This window comes from Acomys minous, assembly GCF_964271855.1.
Source record: "Acomys minous genome assembly, chromosome: 9".
NCBI classification, from domain to species: Eukaryota; Metazoa; Chordata; class Mammalia; order Rodentia; family Muridae; genus Acomys; species Acomys minous.
Window position 1 is genome coordinate 2,867,731 of NC_140490.1, and position 25,581 is coordinate 2,893,311.

At 43.7% G+C, this 25,581-nt stretch overlaps 1 protein-coding gene across 1 annotated transcript; it reads right to left on the minus strand.

Moving 5' to 3' along the window:
- Positions 1-1,877: 1,877 nt before the first annotated feature.
- PSMC6 (proteasome 26S subunit, ATPase 6) lies at positions 1,878-23,794 on the minus strand. Its single transcript, XM_084794002.1, has 14 exons — positions 23,644-23,794; positions 22,767-22,846; positions 22,641-22,680; positions 22,031-22,083; positions 19,432-19,499; positions 19,108-19,222; positions 16,442-16,529; positions 13,579-13,640; positions 13,371-13,494; positions 12,966-13,027; positions 8,732-8,852; positions 8,531-8,611; positions 4,873-4,944; positions 1,878-2,359 (listed from the first exon to the last, which is right to left on the minus strand). Exons 1-14 carry the CDS (start codon positions 23,768-23,770, stop codon positions 2,241-2,243), a joined length of 1,212 nt encoding a protein of 403 aa, XP_084650128.1. The 5' UTR covers positions 23,771-23,794; the 3' UTR covers positions 1,878-2,240.
- Between the last annotated feature and the right edge of the window lie 1,787 nt (positions 23,795-25,581).

Here is a 25,581-nt window from a genome sequence, read left to right on the forward strand (position 1 = left end):
GTATTATCCAGAAATTTTCCTAAATAAATTAAAAAGTCATCAGAAATGGGAATGATCGCTTACTTAATTGTACTCAGTATTCTTAAGATTACTCCCTTTGAGTTAAAATTTCAACATAAAACATAGTTTTCTCTGTGTGTGATAGTTTTTAAGGTTAAAAACATACTCTATCACCTGGCAGTGGTGGTGCCAGCACACGTTTAATCCCAGCACTTGGCAGGCAAAGGCCAGCCTGGTCTACAGAGTGAGTTCCAGGACAGCCAGGACTACAGAGAATTCCTGACTTGAAAAACCAAGTATGAGCCGGACGTGGTGGTGCACGCCTTTAATCCCAGCACTCGGGAGGCAGAGGCAGGCGGATCGCTGTGAGTTCAAGGCCAGCCTGGTCTACAAAGTGAGTCCAGGACAGCCAGGGCTACACAGAGAAACCCTGTCTCGAAAAACGAAAAAAAAAAAAAAAGAAAGAAAGAAAGAAAGAAAGAAAAGAAAAGAAAAAGAAAAACCAAGTATGTATATATAATTTTTTTTCTCAAGGTCTCACTATGTAGATCAGGTTGTCTTCAAACTCACTAGAGATCCTGCCTCCCAAATTCTGGGATTAATGGTGTACACCATCAGGCCCAGCTACAACCTCCGAACGACCTTCGGTCTCACTGAAGGAACCACTGCTTGACAGCAAGGTGTGTAACTAACACTAGCTTTTCACTGTACTTCCTGAGGCCTCGGGGCTTCCTGTTATTAAAAACCCATCCTTTATAAGGTAGGAGGCTCACAAGGCATTTAAGATTTCCTCTCATTCTTTTCATCGTGTCATGTAGGTAGCGCATGGTCAACACACAGAAGTAGGATTGCTCAGTAACTCGATGGTCAGTCTGCGTGTTCCATACTTTCTAGTGCTACTTAAACTATCCCGCCTGACAAAGTAGAAAAGGCACAGAGCCCCCTGCTAGGAACTTTTAACTAAAAAATAATCAGATGGCAGCTGGGATTAAAGGTGAGTGGCACCACCTCAGGGAGGCAGGGGCAGGCAGACAGCTGCTGAGGCCTGGTCGGCAAGGCAAGCCCAGGCAGGTGTGGTGGCACACGCCTTTAATCCCAGCGCTCGGGAGGCAGAGGCAGGCGGATCTCTGTGAGTTCAAGGCCAGCCTGGTCTAGAGTGAGTCCAGGACAGCCAAGGCCACACAGAGAAACCCTGTCTCAAAAAATCAAAACTCAAAAAGGAAGAAAGGGAAAAAGGAATCACATAGTTAGCCAGAACATTTATGGTTGGTTCTTTGGTATTTAAAAATCCAAAGTTTGAGGACTTTATTTAAACAATCCTTTAAGTAGAATCTCAATCTTTAGACACTGATGATTTCCTTATATAATTTATGATTGCACATGAAATTAAAAACCTGTGTACAGGTAGCATGTTTTGAACATTTCTAACATCAACAGTCCCTAGAGTAGACACTCTCGGCCTGGTAACCACCCGCAGACATTTAGAGAATCCATTGGTGAGCCTAGGAAATAATACATCTCTGGAAATCATGTATATGCAAAATTATTTGTCTAGGTACAGACTTCTCCTGAATCTAGACAGTAACCATCTCAAAAGGAGATTATTTTTTCACATAAACCAAATTAACTACAAGCATTATTTCTAGTCATAATCTTTAAAGAGTTAAAATTCACTATCAAATAGCCCAACTGAGGTAGTTAAAAGAATCTTTCCTGGAAGACACAAATGCACGTATGTACCCGCAACCCACACATCTACAATGCATACAAGAAATTTTTGTGGACTCTTTGAATAATTGTCCAGGCTCTTAAATCATGTACTTCCTGATCCACAAAGACTGGGATGAATGCTTATAGAAGACAGGAGTACACAGGACGACTGAAACAGACTTTATTCCATTTTTTTTTAAGACGAGGAAAACAAAATACAAAGTAAGTCATAAGAAATGCTCTCCTCTACTTAGTCAAACCATTTTGAACGTTGTACAAAATGTTCACAAAGCAAGTATGAAACGCTTCACCTTGTCTTTGTAAATTCTGCTGCATTAAATGCAACATGACAAACACACTTTCTTCTGTACCAATTTTAAAGGAATTACTTAATTACATACTATTATGTTGCTCATACATGTTTATTCACCTTTAATGAGATCACCGCCAATACATACATTATTTCCCTTGACTTTATTTTTACATTGAGCCAATGTCTGTCATGCAGCCACCAGGAGCCTCGTAGTGGACTACACAGGTTTGTAGTCCAGTCTGGACTCGAGCTTCTTAGAATCAGCCACTTTTCTGACTGCCTTCATGAAGTCTTCCTGAACTACAAAATCATGATCGGCACGAATTGCAAACATACCTGTGGGAAACAAAACAAAATTTCTGCTTATTGTGTATGAAAAACAGGTCTATAAGAAAACCAAGCTGGGAACAGTGCTACGTGCCTATAATCTCAGCAGTTGGCAGACTGAAACAGGAGGATCGCAAGTTTGAGACCAGCCTGGGCAACATGTCAAAACCTGATCTCAAAAGAAACGGTGAAAGAAAACTCAATACTCCTAACTCTGTGGAGTAAATGTGAAGACATCTATGTAGATGCACTACTTCTGAGACAGTAGCGCTACTTTACTTATTACCACAAGTACAGTGAGCATTATTTTTTAAACGAAGTAGATAACACAATTATCTGAATATTTAAATCTGGACTGTGTATCCAGTGTCAGTTTTTAATAAAACTAAAAACACCGGGGAGCTGGAGAGGTGGCTCAGGGGTTAAGAGCACCAGCTGCTCTTCCAGAGGTCCTGAGTTCAATTCCCAGCAACTGCATAGTGGCTCGCAACTATCTATAATGAGATCTGGTGCCCTCTTCTGGCATGTAGGTGAACACACATATAGAGCGTTCATATACATTAAATAAATAAATCTTTTAAAAATGTATTAAGGGCTGGAGAGATGGCTCAGAGGTTAAGAGCACTGACTGCTCTCCCAGAGGTCCTGAGTTCAATTCCCAGCAACCACATGGTGGCTCACAACCATCTATAATGAGATCTGATGCCCTCTTCTATCATGCTGGCAGAGCACTGTATACATCATAAATAAATAAATATTTAAAAAATAAATAAAATAAAAAATGTATTTAAAAAAAACCCAACACCCCAAACTATCAAGAAGTGTTTTAGTAGCATATGCAATGATTCCCCCAGAAGAACCAAACGCCTGGGCTACGGTGGGTTTTGCTTAACATATGCAAATTCTCGGGTTTGATCTCCAGCAAGCCTAACCGAACATCCAGCTTCCAGTCATGTTGGCAATGGCTACCTGTAACTAAGCAAGGCCTAAGGCTGGAGCTGCAGCTGTGGGGGGAGTTGCTACCTAGACTACAGCAGCTGCCTCAGCCATCAGCCCCACACCTGCCAGGGAGGGAGAGGCGGGACAATCACTATACACTGAATACTTCAGAAAGCTAGAAGAAAGGATCCTATGAAGAAGTGATTACATGTTTGAGGAGATGGGTAAACTTAATCTGATTTAGGTGTCTTACAATATATACAAGTATAAAAATATAAGGGTCCCATTAATGTGCAATTTCCATCAATCAGTTAAAAAAGATTTCCAGTGTGAGAGAACAAAGTATCTATCAAAATTTGGTAGCATCAGCTTTTAAACTCCCAGTGCTGCTTTTAACTCCAGTTTTCACCAAAGCCATCCTTGGGAACAGTGTACTGACACAGACTTGGGAATGAGATAAGTTACCCTAGATACGTCAAGTCATGTGTTAGCTGACTTATTAAATAAAATTGGAAATGGTTACTACAAGGACTACTGGAGACATGTCTTGGGTTTAAATATTCTAAATGGAAAATGAGGGGGCTGGAGAGATGGCTCAGAGGTTAAGAGCACTGTCTGCTCTTCTAGAGGTTCTGAGTTCAATTCCCAGCAACCACATGGTGCCTCACAACCATCTATAGCGCGATTTGGTGCCTTCTTCTGGCAGGTGGGCACAAATACAGGCAGAACATTGTATACATAATAAATAAATCTTAAAAAAAAATCTGAATGGAAAATGAAAACTTAATGACTTTAGCTAAGTAGTGTTTCAAAGACACTTGTTACCAAAAATAAAACTAGTATCAAAAAATCCAGAATTGGGCAGAGGCAGATTTCTGTGAGTTCAAGGCCAGCCTGGCCTACAAAGGGAGTCCTGGACAGCCAAGGCTACATACACAGATAAACGTCTGGAAAAACAAACAAAATCTAGAGTTGTATTTAAACTTTTTGTTGTTGTTGTTTGAGATAGGGTCTCTCTGTGTAGTCTTGGCTGTCCTGGACTCACTTTGTAGACCAGGCTGGCCTTGAACTCACAGAGATCCGCCTGCCTCTGCCTCCCAAGTGCTGGGATTAAAGGCGTGCACCACCATGCCCGGCTTAAACTTTCCATTTTAAACAAATTCCAGGACTTTTAAATTAAATCTTTCAAACACTCACAGAACCAGTCCACTTTAGTTCCAGACAGAGTGTGTCACACAGTCCTGCAAGCAGGTTTCCCACACCATGCTTGTGGGCACCAGGAAGTGCTTAGCAGGTAACACCCCATGGGCCAGCTCTGTCCACTGCGGGAGGAATGCTGGTAAATAGATGCTCTGGGCGCTCACCGTTAGCCCTCAATTGTCAAAGGCACTCTGCAGGTTTCCCTAAGGGCCCTTATAAGGAATCAAAGTCAACTACCACAGTGGCACTTTTTTCCTTGTGCTGTTTCTACTTCTTGAAATCAACTCTCAAGAACAAAAGCAAACACTGAAATCTTGACAAGGTGCAGCTGCACTTGTAAACTTAGAGCATTGCTATGGATGGTAAAGGCTTTGCACTCTCACCTGCTTCAGTGCAGACATTTCTCAGGTCTGCGCCATTGAAACCATCTGAAAGCTTTACAATTGCTTCATAATCTGTATAGAAAAAAACAAACCAGAAATTAACAATATGATGATGATGATGATGATGATGATGATGATGATAATAATGACTCAATAATGATTTTTGCCCACACAGAAAATTTAAATAGACTAGTTCATTTTGTATTTGATTAGCATCACCCTTGCTACTATTTTACAGTATCAACAACTAAAAAATGCTGCAAAGTAAACTGGAATCAAGGAGACTGATTTTTGAATTTTTAGTAAAAGAAAATGTCATCAAGATTTAAAATTGCCTGCCCCCTGCCCCCTGGGTTTTGTTTTTCTCTCTTTTTCTTTTTCTGGAAATATTAGTTTATTTCCATTCATTATTTCACTTTAATGAATGTAATTTTTAAAAATAATTTAATTAATTTATTCAGATTACAACTCAGTTGTTATCCCATCACTTGTATCCTCCCATTCCTCCCTCCCTCCCACTTTCACCCTAGGTCTATGACTGAGGGGGACCTCCTCCCCCACTATATGGTCATAGGCTATTAAGTCTCATCTTGGTAGCCTGCTTATTCTTTCTTTGAGTGCCACCAGGCCTCCCCACCAAGGGGAGGTGGTCAAATATGGAGCACCAAAGTTCATGTGCCCCCTGGTTTTTCAAGAAGGGTTTCTCTGTGTGGCTGTCCTGAAATTCACTCTGTAGACCAGGCTAGCCTTGAATTCATGGAATTCCATATTCTCAGATTCCTGAGTCTTGGGATTAAAGGCATGCACCAGCTAAACTTATATTTTTATTTATCTGGGTGTTTTGCCTGCATCTTTGTATGTACACCATGTGCATGCAGTGCCCTGAGGCTAAAACAGAGTATGGGATCCCTTCGGACTCAGTCACAGCTGGTGGTGAGCTGCATGTGGCTGCTGGGAAATGAACCCAGGACCTCTCTCTGGAAAAGCAGCCAGGGCTCTTAACTGCTGAGCCACCTCTCCAGACCACAGATGTAACTGGTTTATATTTTTTCCTCTGCCTTCTGATTTGTAACAATACTTACCATCTTCACTCTGAGTTTGCATGTTATTTCTCTGAGAAGATAAAAGCATTCAGAAGACTCCACAGGTCCCCAGCCTATCTGAGCAGCATATTCAACATGCTCTTCCTTGGTGCTCGTCAGTGAAAAGCACACTCACAGTCAACTCCCTCCCAAGACACCCTGGTAGCTCTTTCCCAGCAGCATTTTAGTAAAGGGTGGAAAACCTGCTCATCTTAAAGAAAACTCTAGGCTGCAGATGCGGAGGAGGAGGAGGTCTTCCGAGCACGCACAAAGCCCCAAGGGTGGTCACTAGCACCGCACAAGCCAGTTACGGGGACACCTTGGGAAGTAAAGGCAAGAGGGTCAGGAGCCCCTGGTCACCCTCAACTGCACAGCACATTCTCAGCCAAATCAGCCGCAGGAAACCCTGTCCTAAGAGAGGAAGGAAGGAGGTGGGGAGGAAACAGAAGCTCCGCCAAACACTCATCTCCAATTCACACCCAGCTAAATCTCCAGTTATCCTTTCCTTCGCAGAACTCCATTCAAAAAAAGAAAAAAATAAAAGAAAAAAAAAGGAAAAAGAAAAAGAAAAAAGCATCTCACGGCTGGAGAGGTGGCTGAGAGCACTGACTGCTCTTGCAGAGGACCTGGGTTCAGTAGCCCAGCACCCACAGGGCAGCTCACAACCCTGTTACTCCAGTTCCTGGAGCTCCGATCCCGTCTTCTGACCTCCAAGAGCACTGGCACGCACGGAGCGTACGTACACAAGGACGGGAGTGCACAAACAATAAAACAACTATTAAAGAAGAGGAATCCACCGAACCCCATGCCTCTCCTCATAATCACAATGAAAAAGGTTTAGGAAAGCCGACACTGCCAGCACTCCACAATCACAGGACCTGCACATACCCAGACCTGGAGGCCCAGTCTATTGCAAGGACTTGATAAAGAAAAAGATGTCTTAAATTATCATATAGGACAGCGCAGCTGCTGTTTTTCCCTCTGATATTTTTATTTGCTTATTCACTTGTCATGTGTGTCTGTTAGTGTGAGTGTGCATGCCAAGGCTACACGTGGCGGCCACAGAAGAAGCTGCAGCAGCTGCTCTCTCCCCACCATTCGGGGCTGGGATCAGGCTCAGATGCATCTTACCACTGAACCACCTCACTAGCCGCCAAGCCTGAATCCTCCTGGCTTCTTCCCAGTCTGTATCATGTACATTGTACTGTCCGGACATCTCACTTCCATACAGCACATGCAGACTCTCACCATGTGGTTCCCTGATAAAGTAACTGACTGATGTATGGTCTCATGGAGCCATGGCTGGTCTCGGAAACACTATGTAGCTAAGGATGATCTGGAACTTGTAATCCTCCTGTCTCCATGTGTGGGCCTCACAGGCCTGTGCCATCTCGTTTGACTTCCAAGTCTCACTATTTTAAAGGGCTTTAATTAAAGCTTAACAAATCTGGGAGGGTCACCCTTACATCACCACCATCCTTTTTCTGAATTACTGAAAAAACCTCCCAGTCAAACCTCTAGTTTCTTTGTGTCTCTCCAGTTTGTCCCATCAGGAGCCATGATGTGAAGTATTCCTAGGCTAAAGTGCATACCTAAAGGGTATCTGCTTTTTAAACATGGAGCAGGCAGCAGACATTACAGATGGAACAAAACTGGCCAAGAATACTGAAAGCAGAAAACGAAATCCAACTTCCAGATTAACTTAAATATGTACCAGTTGCAGAGGTGGGGAACTGAGGGGTCATTTTTAAACACAATACTTTAGCAGCTATACAACCTTTAAAAATAATAAAATAATCCTTGAGGTTAGCATCATTAAGTCTAAAAGAAAAACTATTGTCAAATCTACTACCCCACAGCCTCCACAGTCTGTCACCACCACCACTCCTAAGACTCCTGCTACTAAGCACTGGTCCTCAGTCTCCAGCCCTGGCCACTTCTTGCTCCTGGAAGGTGCTAGGCACCGTCTGCTCAGGGCCGTCCTCCAGGACCCGTGGCTAGTTCTTTCATCCATGAAGCCACGGCTTCAACAGGGGACTGGAGCGCTGGCATAACAGCCAAGAGCACACATGGCCTTGCAGGGGCCTACGTCTCCAACTACCTGCAGTCAGGTGGACATGCCCCCCCCACAGCCACACATGTAAACTCGCATGTACATACATATATGTGTGACATACAGAGCTTTCTTTCTAAAGCCCTCACTGTGCTACTCATCTCCCCACTTCAAACCTACACATTGCTAATGCTGTTCCCGACCCCTCCCGCCTCCTGTCTTTTACTTGACTTTTCTGCACACCATTCATAACATTCTGATGTGCAATATATGTCACTTACTTCATCTGTTTTTCCTGACAATAATGAAAATTTTCTAACGGCCAGAGATTGTTTCATCCACTGCTCTATCGTCTTTAGGACTTCTACCCCCAAGCACTCACTGTATGCTCAGCAAGTATTTACTCAATTAAAACCAACATATTTATTAAATGTAAAACTAAGTTCAGCAAGCCAAGGGTAATGTCCCATAGTGCTATACTTTATTTACCAGACGCATATATAAATAAAACACTCTTTCTTACCTATTTCACCATGCTTTGTAATAGGACCTGCGTGGATTTTCAATATATCTAATCTTGCTTGTTCATTTGGTAAATCAATATCTGAAAATAACAAAAAATTATTTTGTACTCCAGTTGTCAGTTTAATATGGTGGAAGGAGGTTGGGTAAGAAATAAAAATTAGTACAGACAGAGAAACACAGAGCAAAGAAAGTAACTCACGTATTTTTCTATCTAATCTTCCTGGACGCAGCAAAGCAGGATCCAATGTATCTGGTCTGTTTGTAGCCATGATCATTTTAACTCTATGCAGAGTATCAAATCCATCCATTTGATTTAGTAACTAAATAAAGGATTAGAGACAGATTTACCAAATCTGTGCATGCACACAAAATGAATGAAATAGTAAAATAAAAGATACCAAGCTAAGAGATGTCTGCTAGCTAACGACATTATCAACTATTCAACTCTATAAATATACTAGTAATTGTGTTGCTCCAAAATACCCTTATAGTTTTGTTTTGTTTTGCGACAGGCTCTCGTGTACCCTGAGCCAGCAGCAAATGTACTATGTAGCTAGGGTAAGCTTGAGGCCCTGCGGAGTGCTGGGTTACAGCCACAGCCCATCTACGCTGGCTGATGTGACCTGAACCAAGAGCTCCATCACACCAGCCAAGAGCTCTACCAGTGGCACTGTGACCCCAGGCACCCAGCTTCTCAGACTTGGGTTTTGGGGTTTTTTTGTTTTGTTTTTCGAGATAGGGTTTCTCTGTGTAGCCTTGGCTGTCTTGGAACTCACTCTGTAGACCAGGCTGGCCTCGAACTCATAGAGATCCACCTGCCTCTGTCTCCCAAGTGCTGGGGTTGAAGATGTGCGTGTGCTACCACTGCCTGGCTTTGTTTTGTTTTCAAGGTAGGATTTTTCTGTCCTGAAACTCTTCGTAGACCAGGCTAGCCTAGATTTAAGAGCTCGGCCTGCCTCTACCTCCTGAATGCTAGGATTAAAGATGTGCACCACCACACCCAGCTTTCTTTTTAATGTTCGTTGGTGTTTTGCCTGCATGTGTGTCTTTGCAAGGGAATCACAAGCCCTGGAAGGAGTTACAAACAGGTATAAGCTGCAATGTGGGTGCTGGGAATTAAACCCAGGCCCTCCAGAAGAGCAGCCAGTGCTCTTAACTGCTGAGCTATCACTCCAGCCCCAAGACTTTATATTTTAAGTTTCTAAGTGCATGGTCAGATTGGTCTACATAGAAGCTCCAAGCTACTCAGGGCCACACAGAAGACAGCTATCTAAAGATACAAAACAAAACTGTTCATCTTCTGGGAAGGTGTGTATAATTTGCAAAAAGGGACTTTCAAATACTACAATAAAAATAATTATAATTAGCTGGGTGGTAGTGGCACACGCCTTTAATCCTAGCACTAGTGAGGCAGAAACATGTATATTACATGATTTTTATAGACACACCCTAATACCAAACAGCACAGCTGCTTCTTCCGATCCTCTTGGGATGCACTGACCAACCTTTCCCTGTTCTCCCTGTGTGTGTGCAGATGTAGTGTGCACGTGTCTCCTGTTCTTCCTCTCTGTGTGTGTACAGATGTAGTGTGCACGTGTCTCCTGTTCTTCCTCTCTGTGTGCAGATGTAGTGTGCACATGTCTCCTGTTCTTCCTCTGTGTGTGTGTGCAGATGTAGTGTGCACATGTCTCCTGTTCTTCCTCTGTGTGTGTGTGCAGATGTAGTGTGCATGTGTCTCCTGTTCTTCCTCTCTGTGTGTGTGCAGATGTAGTGTGCACGTGTCTCCTGTTCTTCCTCTCTGTGTGTGTGTGTGTGCAGATGTAGTGTGCACATGTCTCCTGTTCTTCCTCTGTGTGTGTGCAGATGTAGTGTGCACGTGTCTCCTGTTCTTCCTCTCTCTGTGTGTGTGCAGATGTAGTGTGCACATGTCTCCTGTTCTTCCTGTGTGTGTGTGCAGATGTAGTGTGCACATGTCTCCTGTTCTTCCTCTGTGTGTGTGTGCAGATGTAGTGTGCACATGTCTCCTGTTCTTCCTCTCTGTGTATGTGTGTGCAGATGTAGTGTGCACGTGTCTCCTGTTCTTCCTCTGTGTGTGTGTGTGCAGATGTAGTGTGCACGTGTCTCCTGTTCTTCCTCTGTGTGTGTGTGTGTGTGCAGATGTAGTGTGCACATGTCTCCTGTTCTTCCTCTGTGTGTGTGCAGATGTAGTGTGCACGTGTCTCCTGTTCTTCCTCTCTGTATGTGTGTGTGCAGATGTAGTGTGCACGTGTCTCCTGTTCTTCCTCTGTGTGTGTGTGCAGATGTAGTGTGCACGTGTCTCCTGTTCTTCCTCTGTGTGTGTGTGTGTGCAGATGTAGTGTGCACATGTCTCCTGTTCTTCCTCTGTGTGTGTGCAGATGTAGTGTGCACGTGTCTCCTGTTCTTCCTCTCTGTATGTGTGTGCAGATGTAGTGTGCACATGTCTCCTGTTCTTCCTCTGTGTGTGTGCAGATGTAGTGTGCACATGTCTCCTGTTCTTCCTCTGTGTGTGTGCAGATGTAGTGTGCACGTGTCTCCTGTTCTTCCTCTGTGTGTGTGTGCAGATGTAGTGTGCACGTGTCTCCTGTTCTTCCTCTGTGTGTGTGTGCAGATGTAGTGTGCACATGTCTCCTGTTCTTCCTGTGTGTGTGTGCAGATGTAGTGTGCACATGTCTCCTGTTCTTCCTCTGTGTGTGTGTGCAGATGTAGTGTGCACATGTCTCCTGTTCTTCCTCTCTCTGTGTGTGTGCAGATGTAGTGTGCACATGTCTCCTGTTCTTCCTGTGTGTGTGTGCAGACGTAGTGTGCACATGTCTCCTGTTCTTCCTCTGTGTGTGTGTGTGCAGATGTAGTGTGCACGTGTCTCCTGTTCTTCCTCTGTGTGTGTGTGCAGATGTAGTGTGCACATGTCTCCTGTTCTTCCTCTCTGTGTGTGTGTGCAGATGTAGTGTGCACATGTCTCCTGTTCTTCCTCTCTGTGTGTGTGTGTGCAGATGTAGTGTGCACATGTCTCCTGTTCTTCCTCTGTGTGTGTGTGTGTGCAGATGTAGTGTGCACGTGTCTCCTGTTCTTCCTCTCTGTGTGTGTGTGCAGATGTAGTGTGCACATGTCTCCTGTTCTTCCTCTCTGTGTATGTGCACAGATGTAGTGTGCACATGTCTCCTGTTCTTCCTCTCTCTGTGTGTGTGCAGATGTAGTGTGCACGTGTCTCCTGTTCTTCCTCTCTGTGTATGTGTGTGCAGATGTAGTGTGCACGTGTCTCCTGTTCTTCCTCTCTGTGTGTGTGCACAGATGTAGTGTGCACATGTCTCCTGTTCTTCCTCTCTGTGTATGTGTGTGCAGATGTAGTGTGCACGTGTCTCCTGTTCTTCCTCTCTGTGTGTGTGCACAGATGTAGTGTGCACATGTCTCCTGTTCTTCCTCTGTGTGTATGTGTGTGCAGATGTAGTGTGCACGTGTCTCCTGTTCTTCCTGTGTGTGTGTGCAGATGTAGTGTGCACGTGTCTCCTGTTCTTCCTCTCTGTGTGTGTGTGTAGATGTAGTGTGCACGTGTCTCCTGTTCTTCCTCTCTGTGTATGTGTGTGCAGATGTAGTGTGCACATGTCTCCTGTTCTTCCTCTGTGTGTATGTGTGTGCAGATGTAGTGTGCACATGTCTCCTGTTCTTCCTCTGTGTGTATGTGTGTGCAGATGTAGTGTGCACGTGTCTCCTGTTCTTCCTCTCTGTGTGTGTGTGCAGATGTAGTGTGCACGTGTCTCCTGTTCTTCCTCTCTGTGTGTGTGCAGATGTAGTGTGCACATGTCTCCTGTTCTTCCTCTGTGTGTATGTGTGTGCAGATGTAGTGTGCACGTGTCTCCTGTTCTTCCTCTCTGTGTGTGTGTGCAGATGTAGTGTGCACGTGTCTCCTGTTCTTCCTCTCTGTGTGTGTGTGTAGATGTAGTGTGTATCTGGGTCCTTTGGAGGCCACATGGAGGACTCTGCTGTGCTGCTCTGCCTCTCTGCCTCATTCTCTGGAAATGGAGTCCCTGCTGAGCCTGAAGCTGCTCCGGCAGTGAGCTCGTCTACGCAGCTCCTGTCTCTAGCACTCTCCTCATGCTGGCGTTACCGGTGTACAGCTACCAAGTCAGTGTTCATATGAGTGCTGGGGACTTTATTTCAGGCCAGCATACGTGCAAAGCAGTCATTCTTACCCACTGAGCCACCTTCCCAAACTACACACTAGTAATTTTTCTTTTCTTTTTTTTCTTTTTTTGTAATTTTTCTTACTAGGAACACAGGACATGCTCATTTCTGGCAACATTTCAAATTTCATGTTGCATTCTTCATCTAAACTGCTATATATACTTTCACATTCAAATATGTTCAGTTTTTCATTAGTAAGTATTTCTTTATAAATCATCTTTACCAAATATTACCTCCATTAAAGTTCTCTGAATCTCTCTGTCAGCTGATGTACCTTCAGAAAACCGACGCCCACCTAAAGTAATAAATTTAGAAATACATACATTATTCTTTTGTTCTGTGCTCATCGTTTAATAAAACAGAATGTAATAGTAGCTGGGGTTTAAAATGCAAAGTAAAAATTAAATAGGAAGAACTACACTAAGTTAGAAATGATTTTGGAGTACTTTTGATTTTGTTAATGCTCTAGCCTCTGGAAAGTGTCATCAGGCAGGAGGCCCCCTGAGATGCCACTCACGGTGACACCTACTGCATACAAGTCACACCTGCTGCTCAGGCAGGAGGGTCTTTCAGCTTCTAAACAACTTCTTCCAACACAGAAAACATTTGAATTAAAATGTAAAAGGTGTTATTCTTACCAATAGCATCTATTTCATCCATGAAAATGATGCACGGCTGGTGGTCTCTGGCATAGTTAAACATTTCTCTAATCAAACGAGCACTTTCACCAATGTACTTGTCTACAATAGAACTAGATACGACCTGGTTAGAAGAAAAACAGTAATGTAAGTTAGCCAATTCAAATAAATGTCATCTAAAGCATCAGAAAAGAAATAGTCTTCTTACCTTCAGGAAGTTGCAGTCCAGCTGGCTGGCAACAGCTCGTGCCAAGAGTGTTTTCCCGGTGCCTAGAGTTTGACACAAGGCTGGGTTAAAAGCAGAACACTTTTTTTTTTTTTAAAAAGCAGAACATTTTTTAAAGCCTTCCGACATGACTTGGGGCTGGGGCAAGGCTCAGGGTTTAGAATGTTCCCTGCTCTTCTGGCCTCATGGCCCCACCACATATGGCACTCACACACACAGATACTCACAAACACATAAAACAACAACATAATCCTATTGGTAGTGAATTTTCTAAAGCTGAAGCTAAATTTTAAATAGAATTTCCATTTAAAATTCTAAAGTAACTTACCTGCAATATTAAAACTTTAACTTGGAAACATCCCTTCTGATTTTAACTGATAAATAGCTGCAAACATGTAGAATGAGTAAAGGAAGCTAATTAACATATCTATCAACTCACACATTTATTACTTTGTGGTGAAAACAAAGTCCACTCTTTTTATAGGTTTGGGATTACTAATAACAATAGCTTTTTTTTTTCTGTGAATTCCACCCATTCCTCTTCCTTCAACCCCTCTTAAAACAAACCATTCTCTGTAAGTTCAACTTCAAAACTCCTCCACACTGGTGAGATCGTGTGGTATTTATCTGTCTTTCCATGCCTGCTCACTTCACTTAGTTTCACTTCAAGATTCATCCATGTTGACACAAATTACACAAGCTACCTCTTGAAGACTAAACCACACTCCACCGTGTACACAGGCCACGTTTTCTTTACCCTCTCATAAGCTGATGGATGTTAAGCTTTTCTTGTCTTGGCAACTGTGAATAGCACTACAGTGAACATGGGGTGCAAGTGTCTCAACGCACTGATTTTAGCTGCCCTGTACTCACACTCACGCACGCATGCGTGCGCACGCACACACACAGACACAGACACAGACACACACACACACACACACAAACACACACACACAAACACACGCACGCACTTGCTAGGGTACACAGTACTTGTATTTTTAATTTTTCTGAAGTACCCCATCCTGTTTTCTAAAATACTACATCAGTTTACATTCCTATCTGCAATGCAGATTCTATTTTCTCCATCTTTGCCAACACCTGATGTTAATTACATTCACTCAGTCCTTTCTTGGTCACAGCCACTCTAATAGGTGTAAAACAGTATCTCATCTGTAATTTTAAGCTTAGTGAATACAGAACTTTAGAAATAAGTAAAAGTTATTCTTACAATGAGCAATACACACTGAATAGATCTTTCTTTTAATTTATTTGTGTATTTTATGCATACAGGTGTTTTGTCTGCAAACACATCTGCACACCAGAAGAGGGTGCTGGATCCCTGTGCCATAGCTATGCATGGCTGTGAGCCACCATGCGCACGCTTACACTTGAACTCATGAGCCCTGGAAGAGGAGCTAGTGCTCTTAACTGCTGAATTCTGTGATTAATGCCAATTCCTCAAATACTGACATTTTCCATTATATAATGTTCAAAATCATCTACTGATATCGCTATCTCATCAGAAAAATCCTCTAGAATTAACACACTAAAGTTGTCAAGTTCGCTGTGTCTAGGGCGCAGCCCTTAGAGGCCTCATGACCGTCTGTAACTCTACTTTCAGGCATCTTACACACTCTGCCAGCCGCTATGGGCACTAGGAAGGCTTGTGCTGCGTAAACATACACGTAGGCAAAACACCCACTGGAGCGGCTGGTTTAATGTCAACTTGACACAGGCTAGAATCATTTGAGAACAGGGAGCCTCAACTGACAAAATGCCCCAGCAGCCCAGGCCGTGGGCAAGCCGCACGTTTTCCTAACTAGTGACTGACGGGGGAGGATGTAAAGAAAGTGAGTTAAGTCAGCCATGAGGAGCAGCCAGTAAGCAGCATCCTCCACAGCCCCTGCATCAGCTCCCGGCTCCAGGTTCCTGCTCTGTCTGAGTTCCTCCCTTGACTTCCCTCGGCCATGGAACCTAAAATAAGCTGAAAGACACCCTTTCTTCTCTGAGTCGTTTATGGTCATGTGTTTTAACCACAGCAATAGAAACCGTAACTAAGACACACATCTTCACAAAAATAAACTGTTTTTAAATATTTTAATTTCACCTGGTATCTCCTACCTTATGACTACCAACAGTTTGTACCACTTACTTTACTCATTCTAGGAAAAAATGTAGGCTAATCAATTGCTATTCTGAATAACCAACCAGCTAATCCACCAGTAACAAGCAGTCAACTGTCCTTTCAAGTAAAAACCATTCCGTGTAAAGCCTCTCGCTCCGATGGCACCCTATAACTAAATGAATACTTTTCCTAAATACACTGTATCTGTCAGCATGTAATCCTACAGATGTACTTTATGTATTTTTCCCATTTCATCACACAAAACATCCTTAGGAATAAAATTTTAATAAAATTAGCCCTATTTGCCCTTTCACCAAGTGAAACTGGCATTTTTGCCGCCACCGCAAGTGTGTGGTAATCAACAACAGTGACCACTGGCATTACCCACAATGCCTTTGTACCATCGTAGATGTCAACACAAGGAAAGAGCTAAATAATATATTAGTTTGATGACAGTAGTTCTGACCCTGAAGCTCCAGAATATCTTGGACACCCATTTCTATGAACTGCAATTTAAAGGGTACGGCCTACAGACGTACGTGGCCTGGGGCAAGGCAGAGGGCTCCGCATGCCGCAGGGACCAGCACTTTCAACCCGTACCTCAGTCTTGCTCTCAACGGAGTGGAGACTGGAATTGCCTACATTAAATTCCTATCTTTCTACCTTTTAATTCCTCCATCTACTCCTTTACTAAAGGGACAGAGATAATTTGATACCAACCTGGTGGTCCATACAGCAAACAGCCTTTTGGAGGTATTATTCCTACACGCTGGAATAATTCTGGATTTGTAAGAGGTAATTCTATTACCTGGAAGAGAAATTGCATGTTTCTTAAATAGTAAAAAAATTTTAATATATATATGTAAAATATTTATTCATTTATTATGTATACAACATCCAGCCTGCCTGCCAGAAGAAGGTATCAGATCTCATTATAGATAGCTATGAGCCACCAGGTGGTTGCTGGGAATTGAACTCAGGACCTTTGGAAGAGCAGTCAGTGCTCTTAACCTCTGAGCCTTCTCTCCAGCCCCTTATTATATTTTAAAATATTTAAAGTCTAATACCATGTTATGATCTATGAGAAAACTGTATTTCCATGCTGCACAAAACAATTTAAATATTATTGGTTTTATTTTAGATGGAGATCTCTTAAAACTAAAAATTAAAAGTTAGTAGTTGTTTTTAGCAAGCTATATATTTGTGTGCACACATGCACATACATACACACACACAACACACACATACACACACACACACCCCTAAATTTTGTAAAAATGTATTACAGGGGCTAGAGAGATGGCTCAGCGGTTAAGAGCACTGTCTGTTCTTCCAGGGTTCGAGTTCAATTCCAGCAACCACATGGTGGCTCACAACCATCTATAATGAGATCTGGTGCCCTCTTCTGATGTACAGGTGTATATGGAGGCAGAACACTGTGTATGTAATAAATAAATCTGTGCATTTATCAGGTGTACATTTTACCTCAATAAAAATTAATAGTCTAGCCGGGTGTCGTGGTGCACGCCTTTAATCCCAGACAGAGGCAGGAAGATCGCTGTGAGTTCTAGCCTGGTCTACAAAGAGAGTCCAGGACAGCCAGGGCTCTGTTACACAAAGAAACCCCTTCTTGGTGGGGAAAAAGATATAAAATTTCCTCTGTTAGCACTATGTCATAGCCTTAAACAAAAACTACTTCTTTTTATTTTCTACTTTAATTCTCAGAAAAGAAACAAGAAGGGTTAGACACATTCTCAGTGAGTGCTCGCCTAACATGCCGAGGCCCTGGCTCTATCTCCAGCGCTGCACACGCGTGTAGTAGTGAGCGCTCGCCTAACATGCCGAGCCCCTGGCTCTATCTCCAGCGCTGCACACGCGTGTAGTAGTGAGCGCTCGCCTAACATGCCGAGCCCCTGGCTCTATCTCCAGCGCTGCACACGCGTGTAGTAGTGAGCGCCTACAACCTGCAGCACCAGGGAGGTGGAGCAGCAGGATCAGAAGTTCAGATACGCAGTGAACTTAAGGCCTGAGCTATAGGAAGAGAGAAAAGTAGGAAGAAGAAGAGGAAGGGGACCTGCCTAGCTAAGTTATTTACAGTACAACCACCTGAGATAGTGTTTACGTGACAGCTATGCCACAAAGCATGATTAGGTCAAGCTAAAGTGGAAGAAAGTAAAACCCCACCATTCTAAAATATCTGAGGACAAGAAGTGTGTTTGAGTGAACCCAGCTCCTTGGCAGACGGGATGCAAATCTCATGAAGACATTTCTTTGCCTGCTGTTGCTCTCACTCACTTGAACATCAGTGTATGCTTTCATTTCATAACCAGGCCAGGCTTCCTCACATACGGCCCTACCCCAATCTCCAAGCCACTCAGACACCTGTTTCCTTCACAGGATTTCAATGTGTTGTAATTTTGTGCACGAGTGTGTGTCCCTATGTGCTGTGTGCCCCATGCCCATGCATGTGCAAGCGCTCACGCACTTGTGTGTGATGGGGGAGGCACATGTTACACAGCACATGTGTGGGCATCAGAAGACAACTTTATGGACTCAGTGGTGCTTTCCTGCTTTACATGTGTCCGGGGATCACACTCAGCTTTCCAGGCTTGTGTGGCAAGCACTTTTTCTGGCTAAGCCACCTTATAAGCCTAAGGAGTCTATATTTTAATAACGGTTTCAAAAGGTTTGATGCTGAGATTTAAGAATTATGAACCACTATGAACTGCTCATCCAAGAACTACTCCCAGCTCTTCTCACTCATTTCTAAATACTTAGGCTTGCCCCAGAAAAACAGATCAGAAAGATGGTGTAACCTCTTGGGTCAGGAGCCGAGGCAATCCTAATCTGATTCACCACTTAAAAGCTTAAAAACTTTAAGTCATTTCTATAGGCAGTATTTTCCCAAAGAGCAACTAGTTTTAAAAAATTAAAAACATTTAAGGACAAGGTAACAACAGTTTCTATCGTACTGAGATGTCACCATCACTAGGTTTATAGGAGAACCACACAGCACGTTGCCCAACACGCTCTGACCTAAAGACACCGAAGACAGCTGAGACTGTAAATGGAAGGGCATTAGACTACATCAATTTTTCCTCAGGTTCCTCAGCCATCTTCTTTTCTGCCACAAAAAAGGGATTTTCCTAACACTAAACATCTACAAAATAACAAGGGCCAGTAATTCCTGTTTCACACATATAATATCCAAGAGCACTTTTAAACCAAAACAAACAAACAAACAAAACAAAAACAAAACACCCAAAAGCAAGAAACAGAAACAAACAAACAAAAAAAAACCCCTGCAATTTTACACCCTGATTTTCTCTTTAGACAGCCTAAAAGCAATAGTGCAGTAGTCTGAGATCAAAGACACCAGCACCTACCTCTCTTAGCTCCCGAATCTGTTCTGACAGCCCTCCAATTTCAGAGTAAGAAACGTTTCCAGGGTCCTCGTGAGACATGTTGTAGACCAATGGGTCCACCTCTCTTGGTAAATACCTAGAATGAAAAGACCAGGTACTTTTCTTTCAAAAGATTTATTTCCTCTCAGCTTGCAGATTATGCAAGCACATACACAAACCTTCTGAAAACAGTAAGAAATAAATAAGTGTAAGAAGTAGTAAAATCTTTGATAACTCTACAAATCATGTATTAGAGAACCTTCCCTCTGTGAAAATGAAATCTAAGCTAAACAGTAAGAAACTCACCTCATGATGGTTAGTGTGGTCATATCCAAAGCAACTCTGGTTCCTGGCTTCAGCTTACTTTTATCAAGCTGGATTTATAAAGTAAAAGATGTTAACACAAACATTTAAAAAGGAAAACACTACTTTAACAAGAGCTTAACATTCAGAATCCAAAAACACATTTTTATATATCATAAAAGACATAAATATCACATTGTAAACTCCCTGTCAACAGAAGGGCTAATGTAAGTAGTAACCTAAAAGTTATTTCTCTGTGACCCTTAAAGGGTGTCCTTTGTACCGCCTCACAATGAAGTAAGATAAGTAAAGCCTGAGGTGGTAATAATTGTCTTTTTAGATTTTTAAACTTTTTTGCATGCACGTGTGTGTGTGTGTGTATGTGTGCACACAATAGTGTAGGTATATAGTCACAGGACAACTTTCGGGAGTTGGTTTTCTCTTACCATTGCCATGCACTCCTGAAATCAAATTCAGAGTTAGGCTTGGTGGCAAACACCTTTATCCATTGAATTGGCCATGATTTTGAAGAAGGGATGAACTGTGAAATTTTATTCCAAAGGCTCATTACTTAATAAAATGTTATTCATTACTCTGACTCAAAATCTATAGTATAAACTTATTTTTGGAACTAGTACCAGAACATTTACAGGGGGAAAAATTCCTTAGTGAATACTTCTCACTTCTGTCAAAAGCCAGGCATGGCTACTGGTGCCCGTTAGTCGGCACTGGTAGGTGGAGATTGGCAGATCCCAAGATCACTGGCCGGCCTGTCTAGCCAAGACTTCTCCATGAGACCCTGTCTCAAGCAGCAACACGTAGAGAGATGTCCTGCTTTGGCCTTCCCATTGGTGCGCCACACAATCACATGCACGTACCACTTTTATAGCGTGCACTCGCACACACACACACAATGCAAAGTGAAAATAGGCAAAACACTAAATTTAATGAATTAAGTATTAAAAAATAACCTTTATAAGCAAAGTATTTGAAGAGACAAATCAATAGGAAGCCATTTCAATACAATATCTTAGTAATGCCAAACCTTGACATGCACAGGGCCTTGAAAGGGATGCAAAAAGCTGACTAGGACCTAACAAAGATACATTTCCGAGCAGGGCGTGGTGGCGCACGCCTTTAATCCCAGCACTCGGGAGGCAAAGACAGGCGGATCACTGTAAGCTCGAGGCCAGCCTGGTCTACAGGTGAGTCCAGGACAGCCAAGGCTACACAGAGAAACCCTGTCTCGAAAAACCAAAAAAACAAAAAACAAAAAACAAAAAACAAAAACAAAGATACATTCCCACTACTAGAGACTGAACCCAGGCCTCCCGCATGCTTGTCACGCCTTCTGCTCCTGAGCTCCATCCCCAACCCTAGGCCTATAATACTTTCTACATTTTCATTTATTTATATGGGTGTTTTGTTTGCATGTATGCTGTGTTCCCATGTGCATGCCTAGTGCCTGTAGAGACCAGAAGACGACACCAGAGTCCTTAGGACGCAGTTACAGATGGTTGTGAGCCTCTCTGTGGGCACTAGAAATCAAACCCAGGTTCTTTGGGAAGGCAGTTCATGCTTTTAACTGCTGAGCCACCTCCCCAGCTCCTAGGCTTGTAATATTTGATTAGAAAAATATAGTTATATGCTCAAATCCTAAGATTAGATTTAGTCTCGATGTTAAATACTATTCTAGAGTCATGCTGTATCAATGTTTTAAAACCTGAACTTGGCATGATGGTGTATCCTGTTGTTGGCACTCGGGAGGCTGACGCACCAGTGTTGTTAGCTTAAGCCCACTATGGGGTACAAAGCAAGATCCAGTTGCATAAAATAAAACTGACAACGAAAGCTTAAACTCAGTCTGATAAGCACTCAGAAATGTCCTTCAGCGAACGCGTATGACACTTCCTAAAGCACAGAAGGGGCGTGTAGATTACAGACGCTACTCAATCACTTGAAGCTACTTGCTGACATTTTCTATTGTCTGCAAAATGAAATTCAAGGGTACTTCAATTTGCCCATTCTGGTCTAAATGACTTCCTATAAAACTAGCTACTGTAACATTTTTGAATGTTTAAATGTAAAATGAAGGAAACTGATAGCCTAACACTTTCACCCTCTTTAAGAAAGACATCATACTGGGCTGGAGAGATGGCTCAGAGGTTAAGAGCGCTGCCTGCTCTTCCAAAGGTCCTGAGTTCAATTCCCAGCAACCACATGGTGGTTCACAGCCATCTACAGTGAGATCTGGTACCCTCTTCTGGCCAGCATGCCTACAGGCAGGCAGAACACTGTATACATAATAAATGAATGTTTGTTTAAAATAAATAAATAAATAAAAAAGAAAGGCATCATACTAAAACACTTTTTAAGAAAGTTCTAAAATGATTTGATTCCTAAAAACAAATACCTGACTAACACAATGTGAAAGAGTAGGGACTAAGAAATTCCAGCAGCTAAGTCTATGACTGGAATCCAGGCTTTGCAAATCATTTACTGTGTCTGACCAAACTCTTGGGAGTTATGGGCACAATGCCTGACCTGCCTACCTCAAGAATTCAGTAACGTAAGTGCTTTTCTCCATTAGAAGAAGCATTACCTGCCGACGACAGCCCACGACATATCTTGGTCCATTTGTTGCTTTAACAATGACTAGAAGAGTAAAAGAACAAGTTAGAAAACAAATAGATCTTTATCTTTGGTGAGCATAATTTTATTTCTGGCCTCCAATAAATTTAGCTTACGTAAAAATACCAACTCCTCGCACAAGTGTCACCTGACTAATAGGCACTTCAGGGCCATCCCAATAGCTCATCAAATAAAGGCACGAATAACCAAGCCCATCAGCCTAACTGAGGCCAATCGCTGGGCCCTATGCCATGGCGGAAGGAGAAAGCCAACTCCCACGAGTTGTCCTTTGATCTCCACATGTATGCTGTAGAAAATGCACACGCACTAACACACAAATAAATGTAATAAGAACTAAAACAGCCTTCCATCATGGCACACGCCTTAAATCCTGGCGCTGGAAAGCAAAAGCAGGAATATCTCTCACGAGTGCCAGGCCAGCCTGCTCTATGCAGGGAGCTGCATCCAGAGCTACATAGTGGTACCTGGTCTCAAAAATCAAAATAAAATAGGCGTTTCAAAAGTTGGGAAGGAACTGGGGCTTTTTTGTTTTTAACTAAGTAGTAAATTAATCCACTTACATTTTTCTTCTGTTAACTGTTTAAGCACTTCACCCACAATCTAAGAAAGAAAAAAGCTGTATTACCTTTTGCCAACAGATTTAAAAAAGGGGAGGGGGCAAATTACTTTCAAACTTTACCACCTACCTGCCCAACGCTTTGTAGTGCCTTTAGATCATTTTCAGACTTTTCATACTGCTTGGTAAGTTCTTTCAATTGTTCCCTTACTGAAATAAAATGTCAATATTTTAAATTAAACAGTAACTGGCGTTAGAAGTTTTACTTATGCCTCTTTCATTTTATGTAGGTTGCACGTCCACTGTATCAAACCACAAAAAGGGTCTGAGGTTTGTAATGAATAACAGGAGACATGTTTTTAAAAGAAATGTAACAGAGAGAATGGCATTATTTCCATTTTCTTGGTAGGAAATACATACTTGTGCAGGCATTTTTCAAAGTTACATTCTTAACAGATAGCGACATCCTGCCACCCTAAGGATCTGCTACAAAACTGAATGATAATCCGTGACTCGGACCTTTCCCAGCTACAGTAGATCGCCGGGCTCGCTCGCTGGTTGCCAATACTAAATAAAGTCAACCAACGCAATTCAGCTTAAACTACGCTGGCTTTTTAAAACGCAAAGGCTCGGGGCGCCCGAGGGAAAGGCGAGGAAGGTCACTGCAGCCACCAAGGGGGCCCCCCGTCCTCCCGCGCCCACCCCCCCGGGTCCCTGCCTCGCTTGCACCTGGCTCGGTGTCCCCAGCACACCTGCTCGTCACTCCCCTCGCCCTCCCCTCCTGCGCCGCCTCAGACCCGCGGGGCTCTCCCTGCCGCCGGGCGGGGAGCGGGCCCTGTCCGCCGCGGGGCTGCACCCCAGCTCCGGGAGGGATGACAAAGCGCCTCTTCCCCTGCACTCGGGCCTTCCCCGGCCGGGCGCTCCGTCGTCGGGCTCGGGCGAAGCCTCCGCTCCGTCAGGGAGCGAGGCGGGTCCCGGCGCGAGAGAGTAGGGAGAGGCTCACTCACGCTCCTTCAGACGGCCGTCAATCTCCTTGTGCTCCAGCAGCTTCTTGCGGTAGTCCTGAAGCGCCTTATCTCTAGGGTCCGCCATGATGAGAAGCCGTCGCTCATAGGGGATGCCGGGAATGGCCATGGCAGCCCGGGCGGGGGAGGGGGCGGGGCGAGGGCGCAGAGGCGGCCGGGGGCGGGGCCTGCGTGACCACGCCCTTTCCGGTCGGCCCGCCTCTCGCTCCGGGAGCCCGAGTCGGCCTCCTGAGTCACCTAGAGCGGCAGGAAGCCTAGGAGATGTTGAAGGAGGACTCCGTCCACACTGTCCCCTGCAGGCCACAGTGGGCAATGCAGGACGCAGCTACGGAATGGCCTCAATGTTAAGTCCCTGCTTTCCTAGAACTGACAAAGGCTCCGTAATAAACTCAAAAGGAAGAGGAAATGACAAGATTTTTTTCTTTTTTTTGAGTCCAGGCTGGCTTTCCACTCACTACGACTCCCAACGTACCTGAGCGCTTGAACTTTGTTTGTTTGGGTTTTTTTTTTTTTTTGGTTTTTCAAGACAGGGTCTCTCTGTGAAGCCTTGGCTGTCCTGGACTCGCTTTGTAGACCAGGCCGGCCTTGAACACACAACAATCCACCTGCCTCTGCCTCCCGAGTGCTGGGATTAAAGACGTGCACCACCACACCCCGGCTTCCCTTCTGCCTAGTGGAATTGCAGGCGTGCACCGCACATTCAATATATACTGTGTGGAAATCGAATCCAGGGTTTCCTGAATGCTAGGCAAGCGCTCTCCCAACTGTCCAGACACAGCCTTTTTCTTTCCCAAGCAATTTATTTTTATTTACGCGCATGCATGTGCGTCTGTGTGAGTGTATACCACAGGAATGCAAGTGCCCACAGAGGCCAGTACAGGGCGTCGGATCTCCTGGCTCTGGAGTTTCAAAGGCTGTGGTTTTTTTTTTTATTCCTACTTGTTGTGTAGTACGCATATGTCTTGCCTGCGTATATGTATGTGCACCAAGTGTGTGCCTGGTGCCAGAGGAACTCACAAGAAGCCACATAAGGCCCTGAAACTGGAGTTAGAGGTAGTTGTGAACCATTTTGTGGGTTCGGGACCCAGATCTTCTGCCAAGAGCAACAAGTACGGGGCTGGAGAGATGGCTCAGGGTTAAGAGGGTTAAGAGCACTGGCTGCTCCTCCAGAGGTCCTGAGTTCAATTCCCAACAGCCACATGGTGGTTCACAACCATCTATAATGTGGTCTGGTGCCCTCTTCTGGCCTGAGTAGAGAATTGTATACATATTAAGAAATGGGGGGGGGGGCGGGGAGAGCAACAAGTATAATTACCCTCCGAGCTGTCTCTCCAGGTTCAGCGGCTGTGTTCTCTTAAATTATGACTTGTAGACTGGGAGAAAAGCATTGGTAAGGTATAGAGAAGGGCTTGAGTGTAACCCAGTACCCTAAAACTAAATGAATACACTCTACAAACACACCCCTTAGAAAGAGCTGGCGGTTGTCATGGCCAGTCCGCCACTTTCCAGCCCCCAAATGCAGCCTTTTGATATCAACTGCATGTGCAAGAAGTAGGCAAATTCCTGTTACTCAATAAAGTACTGACCTGTTTATAACCTGATAAGGAGATTAAAAACTATGTGAACAGGGGCCGGAGAGATGACTCAGTGGGCAAAGGTGCTTGTCATGGAAGCCAGGTGGCCGGAACTGGACTCATGGAACCCTCCTAAAGGCGGCATGAGGGCTCACATGTACAGAGGCACAAACAACTGTTGGATGATTATTAATATTTAATATCAAATTATTATTTTAGTGAAATCAGCGGTTACTCCTTAGCCAGCTTTATACTCAAATAACCACACAGAGAGACTGGGCCCTATTTAATTAGCCCATAGCACAATGCTGTGTAATAATTACTCCATCCTAAACCTCCATGCAAG

Coding starts and splice junctions, on each gene's coding strand:
- PSMC6 (XM_084794002.1), bottom strand. CDS start 23,770: ATGGCCATTCCCGGCATCCCCTATGAGCGACGGCTTCTCATCATGGCG. Junction 19,500..22,030: donor TCGTGGGCTGTCGTCGGCAG/GTAATGCTTCTT, acceptor TTATAAATCCAG/CTTGATAAAAGTAAGCTGAA. Junction 19,223..19,431: donor ACCACACTAACCATCATGAG/GTGAGTTTCTTA, acceptor TTTTCATTCTAG/GTATTTACCAAGAGAGGTGG.